The sequence below is a fragment of the Neltuma alba genome, unplaced genomic scaffold (assembly GCF_004799145.2).
Source record: "Neltuma alba isolate B1F8T4 unplaced genomic scaffold, ASM479914v2 tig00010399_pilon, whole genome shotgun sequence".
Lineage (NCBI taxonomy): Eukaryota > Viridiplantae > Streptophyta > Magnoliopsida > Fabales > Fabaceae > Neltuma > Neltuma alba.
This window is the reverse complement of record NW_021635302.1, coordinates 33173-57399: the sequence shown is the minus strand read 5'-3', so window position 1 is coordinate 57399 and position 24227 is coordinate 33173. Positions and strand designations below refer to the sequence as shown.

The window sequence follows — 24227 nt, the reverse complement described above, 5'->3', positions numbered from 1 at the left end:
AAAAAATAAATATAATTATACTATTCATATTACTAGATTGCTTCCAAATTCTAAAAGAAAAAATAATATTAAAAGGTGGGCTTAAATGGGCTTGCCCTACCCTTTGTACACACCGCCCGTCACTCATATCGATTGAATGGTCCAGTGAAGTGTTCGGATCACGGCGACGTGGGCGGTTCGTTACCGGCGACATCGTGAGAAGTCCATTGAACCTTATCATTTAGAAGAAGGAGAATTTGTAACAATGTTTCTGTAGGTGAACCTGCGGAAGGATCATTGTCGATACCAAAGTGAAAACGCGACCGTGACTCGGTTGACACAAGTCTCGAGCCGCCCTTGGCCCTACAACACTAGCCTTTTTATTTTTTAGCCCAACAAGGTTGGCCTTTTTAAGCCCAACTCACCTTTGAAGGCCCCAAATCACAAACCCAACCCTCATTTTAAATGGGCCAACATCAGCCTATTTTTTTGGCTCTATTGATAACTAAACAGCTTTGGAGAATTATTACTTCTTCTCCCCCCTCTGCTTTTTAGTAACCTTAAAAATTAAATGTACTGACTTATCACAAGCAAATATCATAAAGGAGCCTTACAATTTTTCTTGGATTTGAAAAAGAAACATAAAGAACAAGTATATTATTCTTAATCATTTACAATGGAAGGTTAGAGATGGATCGTCAATTCCTCTCAACCATCCTTTCTAGTGGGGCGTGCCATATGAATCTTCAACCTATGATGGAAATCACAGTTGAAGATTTACTAATGCCTACCCTTTTGGATGGGAATCTAATCTAATAGAATGTTTCATTGGTAAAATCTATTTATCCTTTTTCTACTGCACATGTCATTTTAAGGATTCCTTTATGCTTTATCAATATTCCTGATCAAATCATATGGAATGGAAACAAGGTGGACGCATATTCTGTCAAAGATGGTTTCTCCCTTTGCCAATCTCAGTTCTCTAGGATAAACGACCCCTTTTGGAAACTCTTATGATCTATTTCTCTTTCAGTTAAATATCTGTTGCTTACATGGAAATCACTTCATTGTACTTTGCCTTCTTGTGGTATCCTCCATCTGCATCATTTGAATGTTTCTGGGCAATCTTTATTTGGTTATCAAGGTGAGGAGACTCTTGGACACCTAATTTGTACTTGTCCTTTCCGCGAGCAGTATGGTTTGAATGTTTCAATATCATATTTACTAATCAGAATTCCCACACTTTTCTTCATTGGTTAAAAGTCACTTTGGTTGAGTTCCATAAAGATGGCCACACTCTGAAAGGTATTATCATTTTATTAAATCTAATATGGAGAATCGCAATGCTGTGTTGCATGAAGGGAAATATCCTAATCCTCTTTTGGTTGCTTAAGAGGTTAAATCCTCTCGTGTCAAATGGCATTTAATTCTAATCCGCAATCTAAATAGCAGAGTCCTCACCACTTGTCTCCCCATTCTCAATTCCATTCCAATCTTACTCGCTGGACCATTACTCTTCATCGTTTCAAACATGGGTCAGTTATCTATTTGTCATCTCTGGTTATGTTGAGGGTCAACCTATCCAATGCTTCACTTAGAAGTTCTAAGGTGATTCTACCTTTATCCTCAAATGTTTGGGAGTCGGTATTTGTTAGATCGTTCATTCATCTCCATTCTCCCCTACAATGGCTTCTCTTCATACCTGGGCACTTGAAAGACAAATGCATCTTCATCAATTTAAGCAGAATCTGACTCAGCTATTAAAGGCTTGAAGGCTTTTGTAGATGTTAGAATAGTATTTCTTAAAATTTTTCCTCTAGAACTTGTTAAATTTCTTAATCGTTGTTCTTCTTGCGTCTGATATTTACCGCTTACATAGTATTTTAATATCATTTTGATCATTTTATCAAAAAAAATGGCTATCATCGCCTGCGTCAAATTTTGGACTTGATAGCTAAAATATTATTAAAGCCTAGTTCAGTGAAACGCAATTTTTGGGACCTTATTAGAAAACGTAGGTTTTACGTCCGGTCCAATTTCACCTGCTTCAGATTTCAACAATATAAAACAGCCACCAAAAAGCACTCAGACAAGCCGCAAAACCGGTACGCAAGGAAGTGTAGAAAATTAGCCCCGCCGCAATAGATTCAGGTATTCAAGCAAGCTATATTAAAAGAATGCAGACAATACACTCGATTTCTACTCCTGTCCTTAGCTTCAGGGTATTGTACAAGACAAGGATTTTATAGTCAACAAGGTATACTAATTATTTACCTAGTTCAAATGTAGCGGGGATAGGTTTGAACAAATCAAATGAATAGGAAACAAAAATCAATGATGTGGAAAAGAAATGATTTGGTGCAAATACAGAAGATGGGATAGATCCTGTCCCTTCCAAGACACTTGATCATTCTGGCAGGGCTTTTTCAGTTGACATTGATATAAGCCACCCTAGGGCTGTTAAAAGAGTAGTTTCTGTAGACTTCTTAGCAGGGTCATTCACTCACCTCGCAGTTTTGCAGATAAGGATGATCGTACTTGACATATTTGGTCCAGTAAGAGCGATACTTGGTCATGGCAATCTCTAACCATGGCTTCATATTACCATTATAGTGAATGACCGCAGCATTCTCAATCTCTGATCGATCTACACTTGGATTGTAACCCAAACCAAGTACATGCCATGATTTATGTAGGGGATGTATCAGCCCATAAAATGTTATTAGGCCAGGAGGTAAAGTCCCCAGCTTCCAAAGCGACCTATCTTCATTCTGGACAGAAACCAAAAAAGAAAAAAGAAAAAACAAAACAAAACAAAAAACACAAAACAAAACAAAAAGAGATGGTCAGAGAAAGACCAGTCATGTCATTTGTTCAAGTTAACTTGTCTGAGAAGATGGAATGCTGTAAATTGTAAACCATGTAAGATTGGACTGCTCACCATATTCTGCCACTTGTGATAAATGCCAGTGATGTCTTTTCTCTTCCACTCCTTTAGATCAAAAATATTCATCCCATATGCCCAACCGCAAGCATTTGGATCAAAATTTCTGGCAATATGCGGATTAGTAAAGTTCAGATACTTGTCAAATCGGTGAAAGCTCTGACCACATGTTTCAACTGCACCATTCACTTTCCCATTAAGATCCACATCCCACAACCCAGTCAAATCCTTCTGAACAACAATGTCATCGTCAAGAAAAAGGATCTTATCCAATTTTGGATACACTTGAGTGAGATAGAATCTTAGATGGTTGAGCATGGAGAGGTATTTTGGGTTCCTATACTTCAGATTAGAAGAACTAGAAGAAAGTGTATTAGGATGGCCTGCCTTGAAATAATACTCTTTCATGCTAGCAGATTCAAGTTGCCGCAATACAGGGCAGTAGGATGAATTTAGCCACTGAAATCGATCAACATTTTCAACATGTATCGTAGCTTTGCCAGGAGGGTTTAACAGAAACCACATGTTCATGGCTGCGTAGTTCAGCCTATCAGTAACAAGGTGGAAAACGTGCTTTGAAGGATCCTACAATATCAAATATAAAAAAATGAAGGCAAAGTTAGATAATATGATTTTTTGGTCCTGCTGCCCAGACATAAAAATGGGCATCTAGAAAGTAAAGAAAACACACATGAAAGACACATGCACACATGCCGATACAGAAAAAAGCAGCCTGAGTCACCTTGGCATTCTTAATGGTTGAGTTAACAACAACAGATGCAGCCAACACATTGTCAGAGAAAAGAGCATAATGATAGAGATTTGGATTTTCCAAATTCTCGCTTTTAGGAAAATTTCTCTTTTCTGGAGGAAGGAGGTAGTAATCTATGGAAAGCTGCAAGGATAAGCAATGAATTCCATTAGGAATGGTCTTGGCGGCCAACTGACTGAGGAAAGTGCTCTGTTTCTTCAAGCTCCTAACTTGCTCATCAGCGGTTACTAGCATTGCCCTCAATTTTCCAGTGATCAACTTGCAGTCATACAAATGCCCTTTTGCTTTTGATAGTAGTTGGCCCATAGCCCTAATTTTTTCATGCACGCTTGAAATGTTTTAAAATTGTCGATTAGTCAAGACTAGTCAGATATACCAGTGAAAGAAGACATGGAAATGCCGATACAAGATATAAACTTAATAGAAAATTACACAGCCAGATAGTGCACTACCTGCGATGCAGGTCAGCATCAGATGCTGCCTCGCCCAAAGCATGATGACTATCTTTAAGTTCAGACTGCAATTTTCGATATAGTTCCTGATTGTTTTTCATCTTTGCAATGCTTAAGTACACCTTAGCCATAATCATCTGGTCCCGCATCAACCGTACAGTAGAGTCAGAATTTTCATTATCCATTTCTTTCCTCCAAATGCTATATTTACCCAGAACTGCTGAATCAACTGAGTTAGAGCGTTCAATAGCTGCATTTTCAAGTTTTACAAGTACTTCATTATCCTGTTTAACCAGCTCAGCAGCACGCTTTCCACGCCTTTTATCAATCAATTGCTGTACATGGGATTAGCAAAGAGTATTAAAAAAAAAATTATCACATTCATTTTCAAGTTCACAGTACTGCTCCTAATTCCCAAAAGAACTGACCCCAAAAAATAATCAAATAGACACTCACCCTTCGTGCTTGCTGTGCAGGACTATCAGTTCCCTGCTCAACCTTCAGGTTTCCTTGTCTACTATGCAGTGTTGGCTGGTTTAGTTTTTAATAAAAAGTACGAGAACATCAAAAGGGGTTAGCAACAACATAACAATAGTTTATTTCTGCAGAAATGAAGGTATAACATTAAGAATAAATATCTACCATGGGAACATCAATCCTCTCACCTGAAATGCCGTATTTGAATTCTCCAACTCAACAACTCTCCAGGAAGCAGAAAAATTGCTTTTTCTATAGTTATTAAGATTTAATGGCCCCGTATCATTTGTGCTGGCATCAATTATGTCAAGAACCTAAAAGGAAATATTGATTAAAATGCCAGAAAGTAAGATGTAAACAACAACCACCACAAAAAAAATGAAAAGCTATGGTTTAAAAGTAAATCTACAACAGCCTGTAAGTACCTCTTTTGAAAAAAGTGATCTGAGGTCATGCAACGCCTGCCATTCTCTCCATTTGGAAGCCTGCAGCATTCAACAACTCTCTAAGATTTACAAATGAAAACAGATAGAGGCTCCATCAAGAGGCTATTAGATACAACCACTAACGCTGGGAACGCATAAACCAGGATACCTGTTTGCTCGGAACATTTGAAATGCCATTTTGACCTGCACAAAGCATTTATATTATGGGGGGGAGAAAAACTTAACAAGTCCTGATCTTATAAACATATGCATATAGGAAGAAAAGCAAGCCGGAGTTAATAAGGATTTTTCTTATGTCTTTCAGGTAGTTAGAACTTGAGAAGATGAAACAATAAGGTATTTCAAGAAAACTATGGTCCCTTTTGGTACGGAGCATTAAAAATAAAGAATAGGGACTGCGATTGCAGTTGAGAAAAATTATTAAAATAGTATTTAGTATAAGAAATTATTTGATATATGGCATTAGACAAACCCATAGATGTGGGATTGGGTAATACTACCTCTCTCCATGGTATTTCCCAATCCCACATCTATGGGCTTGTCTAACCCCAAATAGTGGTTAATCCCAAATGATATTTAGTACGAGAAATTATTTGGCATATGGGATTAGAAAAACCCATAGATATGGGATTAGATAATACTACCTCTCTCCATAGTATTTCCCAATCCCACATATATGGGTTTGGTTAATCCCATGTAACAAACAATCTCTCATGTTAAACACTCTTTTAATAAGTTTTCTCAATTTCAATGTTTCATACCAAACAGCACCTCTAATCTCAGTCAAGGACTTTCAACTCCAATCTAGTTCTTACATATCAACAGTCACTAAGAAGTGACAACAGGGAATGAGAACTCACAAAGCTTCATGACATTACGAAGCACATCTACAGATAAGCATAACATAAACATCATGCCCAAAAGAACATCATCAAGACCACCAGCAAAAAACACAGATGGAGTTAAAAAAACTGACAAATTAAGTCTTAAAATACTATAGCCTATAGCATATTAGGATTGTGTAGTGAGTAGTTGAGAAACTATGCCAGAAAGGGAGATCCTAAGAAGCCAATTAATGTGTGTGAGCCAATGATTTAAAAACCGGACCGGATGGTTGGAACGGCCTAGCAGGTGACCAGAGAGTTCTCCAGCCCGTTTTTCATGGTTTGACAGCTTAATCAATTAGGCCGTTTTGGACTGCTCCCAGCCGGTCATTTAGCCGAGAGCCGGAGTTAAACCAAAACCTGAGGCAATTTTTCAAGAAGAAGGAATGCTACACCATCATCATATGGAAGAAGGTGAAGAAGATGAAGAGTTAAGGAAAAATAAAAATATTTAGAAGGCTATATGAGAAAATAGAGTTTAGATTATGACAAATAACTCACTCAAATCTAGTTAGCCTCAGTCACAAACCCAGATTTATCCTTGAAAATAGTAGATACCAGCAAAATGAAAAAAATCTGCACCAAAAGCGCAAGACATAAAGAATAGTCGAAGGTGGATCTTGAGGTCGCCGAAACTGAAGTGAATGGTTGGGGTTTACAATATTTTTGACTGAAAATATGTCGATGGCTGCAGGATGTTACCCAATAGTTCTAATCCAATGGTTAAAAGGAAGAGGCGTCTTGAAATACTAAGAAATAAATACAATCCCCAAAAACATACATGGAAAGTCAAAAAGCACTAAAGCATCTCAAAAATTGAAAAGAAATAAAGAATAAAGCAGGGAAAAAAAAACTCTTTTTTCATTTTGCCTTTTTTTTCCAATGGATTAACGGATCACACTGTAAATTTATAAATTAATTTATTCAAATATTTATACTTTTTGTAAATAAAAATAGACGTTATTAACTTACTGTTATATATAACAAAATGAAGGAAAAGAGGTCAACAAAATTTTATAAGTTTTTAACATATCTTCATTTTTATTTTAATTTTTTATTGAGATATCATTATATTAATAATTATCATACTTATTATAAATTTATTTTATACACATTAATTATATGTACATAATTTTTTTTCTTTAATTACTGCATCACTGGTCTGACCCATCCAACCGTTTGAACCATAACCTACTAGTCTCTTCGGTTTGACTTTCGGTCCAGTGATTAAAACATTGGTGCGAGCATGTGTACGTGTATGACCTCAATCTTTCCATTTTACTAATAAGATAGTTCTATCAAGATACTGTTATAAAGCTCCCCTGTCAAAAGAACGAGGGAAAAAGAAGCTTTGAAACTCTTACTCATTGAAAAGAGAACGACAAACCATTACAATCATTCACCACATAAATATACGCTTAGTACACAATTGCAGTGCTTGCAATTCATTAAGTCACAAACCCATGCATAAAAATCTTCAAATTACCAGCGATTATATTAAACTATGATCATGGTATTTCTTTCATGCTCCAAATTACTCAATTATAAAAAATAAACTCAATGAAATATAGCAAAATCTGTCTCAAAAAAGAGCCTAGATACTTCAATTGAGAGCCACTCAAGCAAATTAGAACCAATCCACTTAAGTGTCCCTAGAGCTTTCCACACTATTCAATATAAGACCAGGCAGCCCTTATAACCATGAATTCCATCAATTGGCTGTCTTTGGAGAAACAACAGCTCAATGGCTATTGTGAGTTACAAAGCAAGTAAAGCTTGCATCATATCCAGTTAATTTTAACATGGTAAATAAGGAATTTAAAACTAACCAAGGGCCAGGCAATATAGTAAGGATAGAGACAAAAAAACTTTTAAAATGAAACCAGAACAGTGATCGAATTATCATTTTGAAAACTGCAGGTCAAGGAAGGGCAGTATTGTAAACTATGCCTAAAATTCCTAAAATTCTTAGAAATTCATGAAAAATAGAAAAAATGTCTAGAACAATATTTGAAGCCCAAATGGTGAAAACAGGATGAAAATAATTTATTACAGAATTTTCTGTAATTATCAATATGTTTGGATAATCAGGGGTATATGGCCAAAATGAATTATTTTAAATATACAAAGGCATCAATTATCCAAACAAAAATGAGGGAAATTTAGTTGAGAGTTTATAATAGATTGTAATATATCCCCGACCTCTAAAAGTGCAGAGATTAACTTTAAAAATATTTAAAGCTAAATTATGTTAGTAGAAGACCAATTTCGGGAAAATTTTGAGTGGAAGAATTTATAGGTCAAATTTTGACCTAAAAAAATTGGGAAACTTCTCAATAAAAGGAAATCAATGGCATAGAAAAATGAATTTTTAAGCTACTGGATTAGACAAGATCTAGGAAAAATTTAACCAATATGATGAGATTATACAATGGAATAACCCAAAGTTTGGTGGGACAACTTTTCCTCACATTTTCCTACCATTTTTGGCACCATTTATGAAGAGGACATGGATGGAATTGTGTCATTTCTTTAGGGGCATAATTAGAAGAGGTTAAATTATAATAAAATATTGTTTTATAACCATATGGATAATAGGTGGCATAACGTGGCATGATTGTCGAGGGGAAGACTTGATCATAGGACAAGTGGCCATTAGAATTGTAACATTTTACCAGGGGCAAAATAGGAAACCCAAGCCAAAATTTGTCAAATTGGAAAATTAGGAATGGAAGGTTTTGCTCTTGATTTGAAGAAAAGGAAGAGAAAGAGGAAGGACGAAATTAAGCTAACTTCAAGCAATCATCCAAGGTAAGTTAAGACTTTCATTAAGAATTTAATTACCTTGATTAGTGGTTGATTTGGAATTGATTTAGATGGAGAAAAATGGCTCAAGACCCTATGATACCATGCTACCCAAAATGTCATATAACTTGTTATGAATGATTAAAAGATGACATAGGGACCAAAGGATTGAAAATAATTGGAAAATCACGCTGTAACTTAGTTTATGGAAGAATTTCAAATTGTAACCCTGGAGTGTGTGGTTAGGCCAACATGAGTTCATAACATTAGAGTTTGACTCATGTTAATTTGATGCTTCCAATGAACTTAGAAGATGAAATTGTGTAGGCATATGTTGAAAAATATATTTGGAAGCATTTAAATTGAAAATGGAATTTTTGAATCCTAAAACCCTATGTCTTGGCCAAGCTTGAATCCTAGGAAAGGAGTTGGATTTTGATGAATCTAAGTTCAAATATAGATTTTACATTAAAAACATGTGGGAAAAACATATCAAAATTATGTTAAGAAAGATTATACAAAAACCCTTAAATCAATCAAAAAAGGTTAAAGTTTAAGATTAAGTTTTTAATAAAGTTGTTTGAGATGAAACTCAAAATGCCCTTATTGTGTGATTGATAGGCATTGATCTTGAGCAAGAGGAGACTCAAGAACAAAGAGAAGAGAGCAAAAACCAAGGGCTTGAGCCTGGTGGCAAGAACTTACAATTTTAGTGTTAACTTGCATTAATTGTTTTGCTAGATGTTTATGCCATGATGAGGTTGAGCTTGCTATGTTATGATGTGCTTGACTTGTAACATTTATAACTTGGCAATATGTATAGTTGAGTTTCTCAATGGTAGATTTACATGCTCCCTTTCCATGGTATGATAACGTACGAGAATGCATGAAAATGTTGATTCACATATAGCATTATATAACTCTACATTGTTAGCGTTATAATTATTGTTCTTTGCTATTATGATTTCTTTGAAATCTCACCCTTCTTTACAACAAGTTGACACCTTAGGAGCTGGCTCATCAAAGGATAAAGGAAAGAATTTGGAAGCATGAGGATAGTTGCATGCAATGTCATGTATAAGTTTGCTTGATTATATTTTGTTATTATGGACTTTAAGAGTTATGTAATTTGTATAAATTTTGATGAAGCTTGTATAGGATGATGCTCCCACCCTTTGGGAGATACTACTATGCTCAAGTACATTATAGCATGAATGGTAGTTGATAAATATGAAGATCATGGGTTGAATTTCATAAACTAATGGAATTAAAAAGGGTCAAATTACTTGAAAAACCATGATTGTGGGACTGCGACTTTTCTAAACAAATAATGGAATCTGGCCATGAGATTTGGTGAGTTCAAAGTACACATCCAAAGCTCCAAATGGAGTGGTGGATCACCTAACTTTAAGTTATGTGTTAAAAGTTATGAATTTTTGAAATTATCATAAAAAGCTGAAAATTAAAAATTAACCAAATGAACAGTGCTTTTTACACGAAAAATGGAGCCTGATTGATGAAAATAATTGACCAGCGAGTATTTTTCTCATGTAAAGAATGAAAGAACTTCAAATAAAACTTGGAACCACCTCACTTCAACTTTTTTAGAATTAGTTATGAATTTTCAAAACTAGCTAAAATTTTAGGGTTACCAAATGAATAGTAACCAAAGAAAGTGATTTTTCAAAGTTCGATTTTCTAAGCCTAATGCTATGTAATGTGATTTCATTTTACACGTTTTGACTCTATATATGGTTGTAAACTAAAGTGTTACAGCTTGTACATCAAGCAGGTCTTTCACACAAAATCAAGTTGACAAAGAGGTTACAACCCGAATCCATATTGCCAAGCTCTTTACAATTATAACATGTAGCTTTTTATTTTTATCTTTTTTTGGCTCAAGATTAATGCAAGCTGGTCCTCTCTACAGGTCTCAACCATCATGGTCTTTCATATGGTGCTTTGGTTGATGGTTCAAGCGCAATTCCCTGACACTTCAATTGTTAACATAGCACAAGCTCCTAATAGGATCCAAAATCAGTGGAGAAAAATAAGAAAGAAAAACTCGTATTAAATTATGAAATCAGAATCTAATTTCACAAATTAGTAAAGATGAAGGAAAATCTTCATTAGAATGGGTAAGAATAACTAATAAAGCCTAAGGAGAATCTCCACTCATAAAAGAAATACTAATTTTATTTCCAGAAGATTTCTACATGAGGTAATACTTAAAAATTTATAGAGAGAAAAATAACTAATGACTCCTAAAATTGTTCCTAAAACTACCCCATTAATCCACAACTCAGCCCTAAAAATAAATAAAATTATTGACTTAATTCGTAAGTATCATAACCCACTACTCTTAAACTTGAGGAATACTCAAGAAATCAGAAAAATAACCTAAATAAAATAGAAAATATCCAAAATAATTTAAAGAAATATTTATTCCCAACATTTCTATAACCCCCCAACTCACCCATTATCCTACAATAATCAGTATTCTATCAGCTCCTCTGTAAGATGAGGATTGAACCACAATAAAGGTGCTCAAGTTTTCAAATAATTGACAATTTTTATGAATTTGTTCAATTCATTGACATGATAACAGCCCTTTCCTTCCTTTCCTTTTAGACTGCAATGTCACTATCAGAACCCTTTGTTGCACTTAGGATTGAACGAAGCTGAGTCAATCCCTAACATGCCCAAGCTTGTTATTTTGAGAAAGACAAAGTTCAAACCAAAGCCAAGGCTTCTTTCTTCATAAAACCGGTCTCACTCAGTTTATTTTCCAATAACCTATGCCTGAGCAAGCCACCTCTACCAAGTCATACAGATAAAGATAAAACTACTGTATCAATTATCTTTTCTAAATACACGTAGTGGTGCAGCTAAATAACCTTTAAAGGGAAAAAAAAAAAAAACAGAGAGAGACATATACATTCTGCAGCATGTAAAAAACCAGTAAAATAATAGTATAGGAAATAAACATCACTGCATTATCACTATCTTCAGCAATGAAGATTTCTATGAATTTTTTTAAGAAAAAAAATTTATACCATTAGAATAACTTATTTTTCAATTCCTGCACTATCTGCTTTCCACAAACTTCGCCAAAAGATATCGCCACCACAGCTGTTGCTTGTAAACATTTTCAATAATGCTTTTAAATATCATATTAGAGTCACTTATACCTGTTTACTCATCTCATTCACCCTCTTTCTTTTCCTTTTCCTCATTTAAGTCGATGCCATTTTCTTGAAATTTCTTCACGCTTCTCTTAGTCCATCCTCCTCTCATCCACACACAAAATATCAGCCATCAAATTTTAACTCCACTCATCATTTCATTTATGACAACAATGGCATATTCTCCTTTCAAATTTACTCATTCTGAGGATCACTGCCCTCCCTCACCAGAGTAACACAATTTGCTAAGGCTAAGAAATGGAACCAGCATTCTGAGCAAGAGATTATCTGAAAGGATTCGCAATGTTAACAATACTCAAGAGGCCAGGGTCTGAAAGTGCACTGCCTCTGAGGTTAGATAGATACATTGTATGTGTTTTGCCAAACACAAGGCGCACTCAACTAATTTGTAGACCGCCCAAGCAGAGCTTGAAATTTCACCCATGCTTCATAGTCTAAAAAATTTGTGGATCATCTAACTTCTCCAAAAAATAATTGATTCTAGAAAGATACTGCTTTTATGCAGTGCATAACCTGTGGAATTTTGCTTTTATTAATGAAAGATGAGTGCCTTGGTAAGTAAATGCAATGGTTAAAAAGATGCTAAGAAAAACTCCTTCACCAAAATATGTGCAATGAACAAGCATAGGCAAAGCAAGAGAAACATCTAAGACAAAAGAATATTCAAATGATTATGACTAATATTCTCAACACCTAATAAAAGAAGAAATCAAAGATTAGATTGGCAAAAATTGTCAAGAAATTTCGAAGATTACTATCATCCTCAACATAGATGATATCAACATTTAAACGACCTAGATTACTTGCCATTCCCCTATTACCTTATCAACCATCTCATAACAAGATTTTGTGATGTAGAACTTGAGGCCATTGCCTTCTTTAATGAGTTTTCTGCATTATAATGTCAAATATATCTCCTTTGACACTGTAACCACACTACATTTCCTCTGTTCGCTAATTTCACTGAGCCCAGTGGCTTATCTGACAAAAGCGCAAACAAGTAACAGTCTCCATAAATTTCTGTAAGACAGTTATTGCTCACTTTCAATATCTAGAATATGCTAACAGTTATGTAATAACTGTATACCCTTGCCCTCTTTGAGGCGCTCTCTTAGGACCACCAGACCCAGCAGCTTTGATGTTCTGTTCTCCTAAAATGTTCCTATTTTTTGTTGGCCACTCTCCTAACGTAAACGTAATCCAATTGTGGTTGAAATTTTCTGAGCTTCGAAACATAATACCTATATTAACCATACCGCTATCAACTACAAGCAAGCACCCATAAAAACTGCGACATCATACTATCAATATCATACAATCAATAATTTGCAGCAGCACTAGATGATCTTTCTTTTCTCTTCTTTTTTTTTTTTTCCTTTTTTTTTTGGTTGAGGTATCCACCTGCTGGTGGCAGTGACTAATCCTTTACACTGTAGACTTCCCAATGGGGCTTTAGTACTGGCCAAGAGACCCTCTCCATACACACCGCCTGGATCGAACCCTTGAAGCAACTATGCTAAGCCTCGTGGTTAGCACTAAATAATCTTTCTACTCCCACAAGTTGCAAAACTGAAGCGCACTCCCTTGAGCATAAATCTTGCGACCGCAATTATCAAACAAATAACCCTTTCCTTATCTTATTGCCGCCATGGAACTGATAGGGAGTAACAAATATCTAAATCTAAATATGCACACAGATAAGACAGCAATATCAAAGACTCAACCTGGAATTCGTTTCCTAACCAGTCAAACGAGGAAGTATCGTAGAGCTACGAAAAGACATCCTTACCAAACAAGAAAGAACAAGTGAATATCAACCAAAAACCAATCACATCCACTTAATTAAACATCACGCAATCACCATTTTCTTCCGGAGGTCTGCAAATCAACGTTTGGTTTGTATTATATCCTAGAGTGGGAGAGAGAAAATACTCAAGAATCACAGAATCGAGAACTAACCCGCAGTAAAAAGCACTCTGGCAAAGAAAATCAAGGGCGCAAGAAGACAAAGAAAAATGAAAACCAGAAGAGGGAAAGGGGATCCCTTGCTTCTATTTCTGCTGACGAATAGCCCTCTCTTCGGCGTCATTGTGGATCAAGACCTTGAAAAAACCAAAAAGAAAAGGAAGATAAACCCAGAGTGAGAAAGCAGCATTTGAAAAGAGAAATAATGAAAGTTAAAAGAGGAAGTGAGAGATGTACTGGTCTAGTTGCAGAAGGATCTGATTGAAGTGTAGCTTAGGAGTGGATATGGTATAATGCTAGTCAAAATCCATCAACAGAGAAAAATACAAAGAAAGCCGAGAACTGCCATTCAGACACAATGCAAGTGGTCGAGAGATAGAGATCCCACATCAATGAGTAACCTGGTTTGCTCAAGGTGACAAAACACAGAAAGAAAGAAAGAAGTGGGAGAGGGAGGGAGGGACGGAGCTAGAGAATCAGAGATAGGGGACTGGAGAGCGAAGAACGGGGAGGCAGGTTGTTTGTCTTGATTAGGGAATTTTCTTTTCGTTTCCTTCGGTTTCTATCACTTTCTTCCTCTCTCAATTTCTCACGCAGTTGTATATAATTATCCATAGATCAGGCAGCGCGAGGCATTTATTTGGACAATTTTATTTTGCCGTTAACTGATAAATTAATTGATTACGGCGCGGACCGCTGAACGATGACAACGGCGTCCTTTGCCTACTCAGCAGTCAGCTGGCAGGCGTGTCGGCACGAAATATAAAAGAAATTGTTTTAGAAAATCCAGAGAAAATTATATTTATTATAAAAATCAAAATATAAATAAAAAACTTATTTAGTAATTTATTTTTAACTATGTGTTTTAAAAAACACTAATATATTTTTAAAAATTAGTAAGCCAACCCTAAAGCTGAGAATTTGGGCTAGCGGGCTTAAAAAGGCTAGCCTTACAAGGCTGAAACTTAAAAAAAAAAAAACACCTTGATTTGTCAAGCCCGGCCTTTAAATTGACGGATTTAGGTCGGCCCGCAGGCTTTTAGTCTATTTAAAAAAAATATTAATTTTTTATATTTCTCATATATTTTATCAAAAAAATAAACATCAAAAGGCATAAATATAAATAAATTAAGTCTAAAATACAATACATCATCAAATCTTCATGTCCATCAAGGCATCAACATACCAAAATATCTCAAACATCTATAACAAGTCAATAACATTCAAAAGTTCCATCAAAAGTAGACAAACACTTTCACAAAAAAAAACGTGGATAGACACTATCATCAATGTTTTAAAACTTCATCATCACTGTCATCAATTGCAAGGACATTTTACTGTGCTTCGCTGGTAATAGGGTCTTCTTGACTTCTAAAAATATCAATGGTTTCTTCTTCTTCATCAATATAACAAGCATTCTCTACAACAAATAATAAACCAAAATCATAAACAAGCAGTATATTTATCATGTTTGTCAGTTTGAGCAATTAAAAGCATAAAAAGAACTATAAAAAAAATACATATAAATTACCTTGATATGCAAATCCATGCAACCTATTGTGAGCAAAAATAAGAGCCTGAAGATTAGCAGGAAGGATAGAACTTCTATACTTTGTGAAAACATATGAACCAATGCTAAAAACTAATTCACTAGCAAATTGGAAATCGAAGTTGATTGTTTTTCCACCAATTCAAGACATCCAAATCTTTCCAATTATCAGGTTTTAGTATTAATTCTTTTAAATAAGTTTCTAATTTAGACTTGTCTACAGAAGAATGATCCATGATCACGTAGATATCTTGATAATCCTGCATCATTCAAAAATTGAATTAAATACAAGCTAAATATGGAACAAATTTAATTAACAAAATAAAACATACATCGAAGGCATTATCAAAAGAGATTGTTGTTGAAGCACTTGAAATGTGAGAAGAATGATGACTTGTAAATGATGAAGATTTAGAAGTTGAACATTGGCAACTCTATGTTTAGCAAATGATGTGATTGATGTCCCTATAGTGGAATATTCTTTAAAAATAGCATCTAGCTTGCTCTCGATGTCACACCTTACTTTATTCTCTAACTTTATATAAAGTGGGAGTATTTAGAACTATTTTTCAAGTCATTAGGTTGGAAAAGTTTGAATTTTTTAAACTTAATTTCTTGGGTTACTATTCATTGTAAACCTAATTTTTCTAAATTTTGAAAAATCATAACTAATTTCAAAAAAATTAAAATGGTATGGTTCCAAATCCTACTTGAAGCTTGCCATGAGCTTTTTAAGGAAAAAAATACATTCAGAGTATGAATCTAGCTTATATGCGCCCAGTTTCAACATTAAGATATACTGTTCATTTGGTAATTTTTTCAATTTTTCAGAATTTATGTCCAATTTTAAAATGGCATAACTTTTTGTACAAAACTTCAAATTTTATGAAATATCACTCATTTTAAAGATAAAAATATGATTTATTAGACTGTTAAGTTTCAAATCCAAACTTCATCATTTGTTCAAAATTTCGTATGGTCAAACTTTCACCATAAATAAGTAAGCTTTTATTTCTTTTTTGCAAAACTTGTCAAAATAAAACCACAACCATTTCAATATGATTCAGCTATATATCATAGCACTTAACAAGTAATTCTTCATAATTTACAATCTTTAAAGGTCATCAAGATAATGATTCCACAATTACAACAAATTTCTGCCTCAAATTCAATATAATTCCCTGGCATTTTTCCTTCATAGAGTTATCACCTCCTCGCCCTTGGCCATACCACTTAAGTGTCCTAATGATGTTGTTTAAACATAAAGAGAAATGAGATTTCATAGAAATCTTAGTAACAAAGAAATTACAATAATAATGTTAAACAAGCAAAGTATATTACAAATAAGTTCATAAACATTTACTTATTTTTATGTCATGTAAGTATTATTCCAATCCATTCAAAATTAATACGTCATTGCATATTGCCAAGGCATACAATGTAACCAACCAACAAGTCATCATCATCAAATAATTTCAAATGCAACATGGCATATATTCAAGGAATCATATTATATAACAATCAAGCAAGTTAACATTAAAATTGTAAATTCCATGCTATCTCTTTCTAATTCAAAGTTTTGGCCTCTTAGGCCCCTTTGAGTTCCTCTTTATTCTATTGCTCAATGCCTATCAATCCATATATAAATACATGCCATATTACCAACCATAACACATAAAATGCCATGAAGTGTCAAGCTAACTCTATAACCTTCTTTTCTTTGACTTTTTGAATTTAATTTTCATCTTTGTTTTGACAAGTCTCAAGGGCCATTCTTACATAATTTTTCATGTAAAATCCAACTATTACAATGAGCTTGGCTGAATAGTATGTGGTTTAGGGTTAGAATTTTCATTTTTTATTCTAATGCTTTTAAACAATTTTTCTTGGTATATTTCCATGCAAAAACACATTCTAAACTCATTGGAATCATCAGATTAAACTGAAACAATCTCTAACCCCTTAGACTATACATGGCTGAATAGGTTCCCAACCAACTTGCTCAACACATTGCTTGAATTGGCTCAAATGCCTTCAACCATTTAATACTCTCTCTAATCTTCCACAAAGCAGTACTTGTCACTTTCAAAACTTCCTGAACTATCAAGTTTAGGATGTGGGCACAATATCTTATATGAAAAAATTCACCATTACAAATCAAGCTAAAGTTTTCTTGCAAAAGTAACTTCTCCTTTAGCAAATCTTGCGTGTTATCATTTGTAGATGTATTATCTAAAGTAACTGAGAATACTCTATTCTCAATCCCCTATTTACTTTATTCTCAATCCCCCATTCTCCTAAGCAATTATGCACTTTTTTAGACAATTATACCATAAAATATGGAAGTTCCATCTTACAATATGAAAGTATCTTACTATTTATAATCCACTTTTCATCCACAAAATGAGCTGTCAAACATATATATCCTTCAGAAGTCACAGAGGTCCAACAATCAAAAGTCAAATATATTCTACTTATACTTTTCTTTAATATTTGTTTCAAATTGCCCTTTTGATGGCGGAAGAACTTCATAAAATCTGTCATACCTTACTTTTAAACCTCATTTTATCTCATTTAGAACCATTTGGAATCATCTCTTATGGCTTTAAGTTGGAAAAATCTGAACCTTAAATTTTCTTGAATTCGAGTTACTGTTCATTATAACCCTTATAAAAGCCAAACTTTGAAAATTCATAACTAATTGCAGAAAAATTGAAATGAGATGGTTCTAAGTCTATAAAAAGATTTTAACATGCTCTTTAAAGGAAAAATACTCATTGGCATCCAGAACTTATCCATCAATCCCAGATTTTGTTCAAAGGACTACTATTCATATGGTCATTTTTTAATTTTTCAGAATTTATGCCCAACTTTAGAAAGACATGACTTTTTGTACAAAATTCCAAATTTGATAAAATACACTGGTTTTAAAGCTAAAAATTAGATCTATAAGTCTGCTAAATTTCAACTCAAGACTCATCTAATTGCATAAAATTTTGTTGGCCAAACTTCACCATAAAAAAGTCAACTTTTATCCTCTCTATATGCAATTCTTGCCTTTTCTTTTCTTTTCTTTCCACATAACCTATATTTAAACGTGATTCCTTAATCAAATGCTCACACATAGAACATCCTAAATCATTAATACGATATTCCAACATAATCCACCATAATATATAACAATTCATAAAAATTACAAACCGTATACATAAGGTTCATCATAAATTCAATATAATTCCATAACACATTTCCTTCATGGAAATACCATCTCCTTGCCTTTGGTCACATCATTTAAGGTTCCTGTTGATTGTTTATACATTGAGAAGAATAAGATTTTATAAAAATCTCAGTAGCAGGAATTATAATGATAATGTCAAACATGCAAGGTAAGTTACATATAAATTCATGAATATTCTATGCCATGCAAATATCATCACAATTTACTCATAAACAACATGTTAATCTATGATGCTAAAGCATACAATGCAACCAACTAACATGTCATTTTCATCGATAATTTCAAACATAACATAGCACATATTCAAGTAATCATATCACGTAACAATCAAGCAAGTTAACATTACAAATTGTATTCATGCTACCTCTTTCTAGTGCACAATTTCAATTTCTTTGATTTCTTTGGGTTCCTCCTTGTCCTCTTCAACAATGCCTATCAATTTATGCATAAATACATCCCAAATTACCAAAAATCCAAGCATGAGCATTAATTTTCAACTTTGAATTCAATTAAACCCCTTTTTCCTTGATTTTTGACATAATTATTTCTTCTTTGTTTCCATCAATCTCTTAGTCCATTCCTATACAAATTTTCATGTAGAATCCAAATATCAAATCAGATTTTACAAAATCATGCTCCTTCCCTTTCAATTCACTTTGGCTGAATAGGTAGGGTTTATATTCCAAAATTTTCAATTTTGATTCCAATAATTTTAAATACTTTCCCTTAGTGTTTTCCTAGACAAAAACACCTTTTAAAATCATTGGAATTATTAAATCACATTGAAACAAACTCCTACCCCAAGAACACAAAGTGGCCGAATGGTAGGCATAAAATCCCTAACTTAGTTTTTTTTTCAAAAATCAATCCAAACATCACTTAAACATGATAATGCTTACTCATTTTTAAGGTTTCTATCTTTCCCTAAGTCATGCTTCACTTGACGGAAAATGGACAGCATAATGACCCTGGATTATACAACTTGAATTTCTAGCCAAAAAAAGCTTTAAACTTAACCAAAACAAAGCTCAAACTTACCTCAATTAATCCTTAATCAAAGCTTGGTGTTTTTCCCTTCAAATGCACTATCTAAGGCTCACTTCTAAACTCAAGAATTCAGTTTGGCAGAACCTTCCCTCTTTTGTCAATTTTTGGCCAATTCAGTGTAATTAGGGGGTATTTATAGAGCACAAAATTTGACTCCTCCTCCTCCATTATGGCATGATTTGCTGCCACCTAGGAGGCCAAGTAGCTACCATCAAATGCCTCCAATTTGCTGATCTTGCCATGAGTTCTTATTTAGGAATATTTCATTGATTTTTAGGTGTAAATTAGGCTTAAGTCCATTTAAATGTTGGGCCACCATTTTGCACGAAATTTTAAGCTTTCTTGACCCAAAATGAGACCCAATTTGGATCAGGAATGATCAAGGAAGATGGCCCAATTATAAAATATCAATTCCAAGTAAAAATGAAGTTTATCGGTTACTATTCACTTGTAACTTTTCATATTTATTTTAGGCCTCCAAAATCATATTTTTCTTCATGAAAAATCCTATTTTAATATAGGAAGGAAATCTGGAAAGTTTTAGAATTTGTCTCTACCTCTAACTATTTATTTTGAATTTTCTCCGAAATAGGACATTGTCGGTAAGACTTTGGAAATAAATCTTCTAAAATTAATTCTTGTACTTTTAGAACTTAAACTTAATTTTATAAATTCAAATAAATCCTTAAATAGTTTTCTCATATTTTTTTTTCAAAATTATTGAGGCTTTTACATATTTAAAATAATTATTTTCACTCAATTTTCACTATTTTTTTCCAAAAAACCTTTGTTTTTGGGATATTCTATAATAAGTTATTTTTATGCTATTTCTACCTTCAGGGTCTCAATTGAAGTTTTAAAACCTCTAATTTACCTTTTTAGTATTTTTTAAAAAATTTCTGAAATTTTTCTTCAATTTTCCCATTTTACCCTTCCTGGACCGATATTTTTAAAAATATCAATCCAATAGGAGTCAAATCTTAACTCAAAAGTGATTCTGACTCTGAGTCTACTTTACTACTTGACCCTTTATCTAATTTATTATTCATATTCCTAGGGTCAACTGTGGCGGGATGTAACATTTCAGCTACAACTGTTTTTCTTGTCATAAGCCTCACATCAGGATTCATTATCCTAAGCAATTCTCTAATCCATCTATATTCAACAAATGAATACGGAAAACCATGTTCAATTATGGCCATAGTCATAACCTTCCTAACACAATTATGATTAAGTTTTCATGACCTAATGTTGCCTTTATTGTCCATTATCATCACCTCAATATCATGAAATTTGTCTAGATATTTGCAAGACTTAGTATGGCAAAATGAGAAAATTTGAGAAAAATTCTAGAAAATTTTTAAAAAATGGTAAAAAGGTGAATTAGAGCTTTTGGAACCTCAATTGAGGCCTCAGAAGATGAAAATAGCTATTTACAGAATTTCTTGAAAACAGAGTTTTTTTTTGGGAAAAATAATGGAATCGGGGTGAAAATAAGTATTTTAAATAGTTAGAAGCCTGAATAATTCCAGAAAAATATGGAATAATTATCCAAATTTTTTTTGAAATTTATAAAATTAATTTCAGGACCTAAAAATACAGGAAATTATTTTATGGAATTTATTTTCAAAATTTTTACCGATTAAGGGCCTATTTGGAGAAAATTCAAAATAAATAGTTAGAGGTGGAGACAAATCCTGAACATTTTCACATCATATTCTTATATTAAAAGAGGATTTTTCATGGAGAAAAATGTGATTTTGGAGGTCTAGAAAAATTATGAAAAGTTACTAGTGAATAGTAATGGATAAACTTCGTTTTTATTTGGAATTAATAATTATGAGTGGGCCCCACTTTTTCTTTCTTCTTGGGCTAGAATTGGGCCTCATTTTGGGCCAAGGAAAGCCCAAAATGTCATGCAAAATAGCGGCCCAATAATTAATTAGATTTAAGCCCAATTTCAGTAAAAATGTCAGTAGAATATTTTGGAGACTGGACACATGGCATGATCTGAAACTTTGGGGCACTAGATGGCAGCCATATGGCCATTTTGTTGGCAGAATTTCATGCCACAAGTGAAGGGGGAGAGGGCAGCAAATTTTTCTATAAATACCCCCTAAAATACACTAAAATAGGTGAAAAATTGATCAAAGAGGGGAGGTACTATAACATCCTGAGTTTTATCGGGTTTTAATGGCCTCTTTTGGGTTGATTTTGAGGATAGATTAGCAATTTAATCTTGATCTTGGTGTTTGGGTTGGATTTGAGGTTTGTTGGAGGAATAGGTGAACGTACCCCTCTCAGGGTATGTTCGCCGCGGCGCACCGGGAGTTTCAGAGGGGAATGTCTTCTCAGGAAGGTTTGGCCGCGGCGAAGTTTAGGGGACGCCGCGGCGAAGTTGTTCAGGTGAGCGAGGCTTCCCTTTCGGGAAGGTTTCGCCGCGGCGAAGTTTTTCTGGGCGAGCAAGAGTTTCCTCTCGGGAAGCTTTCACCGCGGCGAAGTTTGGAGTTTGCCGCGGTGAAGTCGGGTTTTCAGGCGAGTAATCCCTCTCGGGATTAGTTCGCCGCGGCGAATATTGGGGTTCGTCGCGGCGAAAGGTCGCGATTCTATATAGTCGCTGGAGGGTTCAGTTGTGCGAAAATTAGAAAATCTGAAGGAGGAGAGAGGAGCTCTGCTAGGGTTTCGGTTTTGAGGTTTGGGAAAGACATTTCTAAGGATCCATTACCTCAAGTAAGTGATTTTAACCTCTAATCTTCTTTCTTTCTTGAAATTCCATGGAATTTATGAGGATTTTTGGTGGAACCCTAGGATTTTCTAGGTTGTGATGGAATTGAGGTTTTTGACCGATTGTTTTGAGTTTAATTGATTGCATTGGGTTAGTTTAAGTATTTAATCGGTGTAGTTTTCTTGGATTTAAAGAATCTTGAATTTTTGGAGCTAGGGTTTATGGAATTGGATGATTTGGGATTGAGGATGATAATGTAGAGATTGATTTTGAGTTTTGTGAATTGGGTTATGTTAAGGAGGGTTAAATTGGATGTTTAATCGGTTTAGAATTGTTGTTGGAGCCTTAATTGCTCAAATGGGATGTTTGGGTGTAGAATTCCATAATGGGTCCTTGAGGTTGTGAATCTTAATTGATGTTTGGAAAGGAATTAAGGTGTTAATGGATTGGTATGACCTTGGAGTGTTGCCTTGATAGTTATACCCTTTGAGTTGGGTAGAGTTTTGATGGGAGATAGGAATTTTGTGTCCCCAAGTGTTGTTTTGGCCACATTATTAGTTTGAAAGCTAATATATGATGGTTGTGTGTTTGTGTGCTTGTGTAGACCGGTTGTGAGTCGTGGTGGTGCACGGGGCCACATTGTCGGTTTGTTATTCCTTGCTCAGGCGAGAGGTAACCACTTTCCAATCCTTAGTACTTGCTTCTGTGGTATTGTGAGTAGATTTGTGTTTTGTGCTCCAAATAGTAATTGTGTTCAAACTATATGTTGTATATAAAAAGGGAAAACTGTCTTGTGGGGTTTTGATTTATGATGAATGCATTTTTGGAATTGTGAAAGATATGCCACTGAATGAGGTTAATTGTAAAATGATTATTACTCTTTGATTATGATTTGAGCATGATGCATGATTTGGGATTTGGTGAGAGTTTGATAGTTACTACCACGTGGTAAGGCCTCCATTAATGCATGATGGTTGGCTTAGTACGTCCCCCATAGTGAGGGATAGGCCTTTTAGCTCCCTACGTCTCCCAGAGTGAGGGATAGGCCTTTTATGGCTCCTTACGTCCCCCATAGTGAGGGATAGGCCGGCTTCGGCTCCTGAAAATCCCCCAAAGTGAGGGATTTGGTTAATGGGAATTGCATCATTTCACTCGCATGATTTATTGTGGCTATCTTGTTATTATATTACTTGTGAACTGCCCCACTTGACACCTCACGAGCACCTATTTAGTAGTACCTAGTATTGGAAAGGTTGGTTACTGGGACTTTGTCTCACCCCGTGGTTTGCAATGTTTTCAGGTGAAGTTTCTAGGCGTGCGCCTTCGGGAAGAGACGCAGAGGCTTAAGCTTGGTTAGCTTTAGGCCTCTAGCCTTTGTTTATGTATGAATATGTTGTATATTGCCACAGTTAGGGGTTTTTTGTGATATTTTGATTGTTGATCTATTGTAAATTGGAGGATATGTTACCTCCTTGTTTTAGTTGGCTGGAGGCCATTGCTATTATTTTATGGAACTTTGTTATACCTGGTGGAAAACAAATTGGATGGGCTGATTTTTGGATGTATGTTGTTACCCGGGCCAGAAGCTCGGAGGCCCAGTGGATTATGACTGAATGAATGATTTCAGTTGCATGCAACGGTTTGAATGTGAATTCAAAATTATGCAAATTTCTTCCTACTATGGTAGTTCATTTAACAGATTTTCCTTTTCTACCATAGTAGTGATTTTATGATGAGT

General features: G+C 34.5%; 1 protein-coding gene across 1 annotated transcript; it reads right to left on the bottom strand.

Moving 5' to 3' along the window:
* Positions 1-2125: 2125 nt before the first annotated feature.
* LOC114756415 (polygalacturonate 4-alpha-galacturonosyltransferase) lies at positions 2126-14067 on the bottom strand. Its single transcript, XM_028945349.1, has 9 exons — positions 13925-14067; positions 5219-5253; positions 5050-5109; positions 4813-4938; positions 4604-4678; positions 4148-4482; positions 3666-4023; positions 2921-3508; positions 2126-2750 (listed from the first exon to the last, which is right to left on the bottom strand). Exons 1-9 carry the CDS (start codon positions 14052-14054, stop codon positions 2475-2477), a joined length of 1983 nt encoding a protein of 660 aa, XP_028801182.1. The 5' UTR covers positions 14055-14067; the 3' UTR covers positions 2126-2474.
* Positions 14068-24227: the final 10160 nt, after the last annotated feature.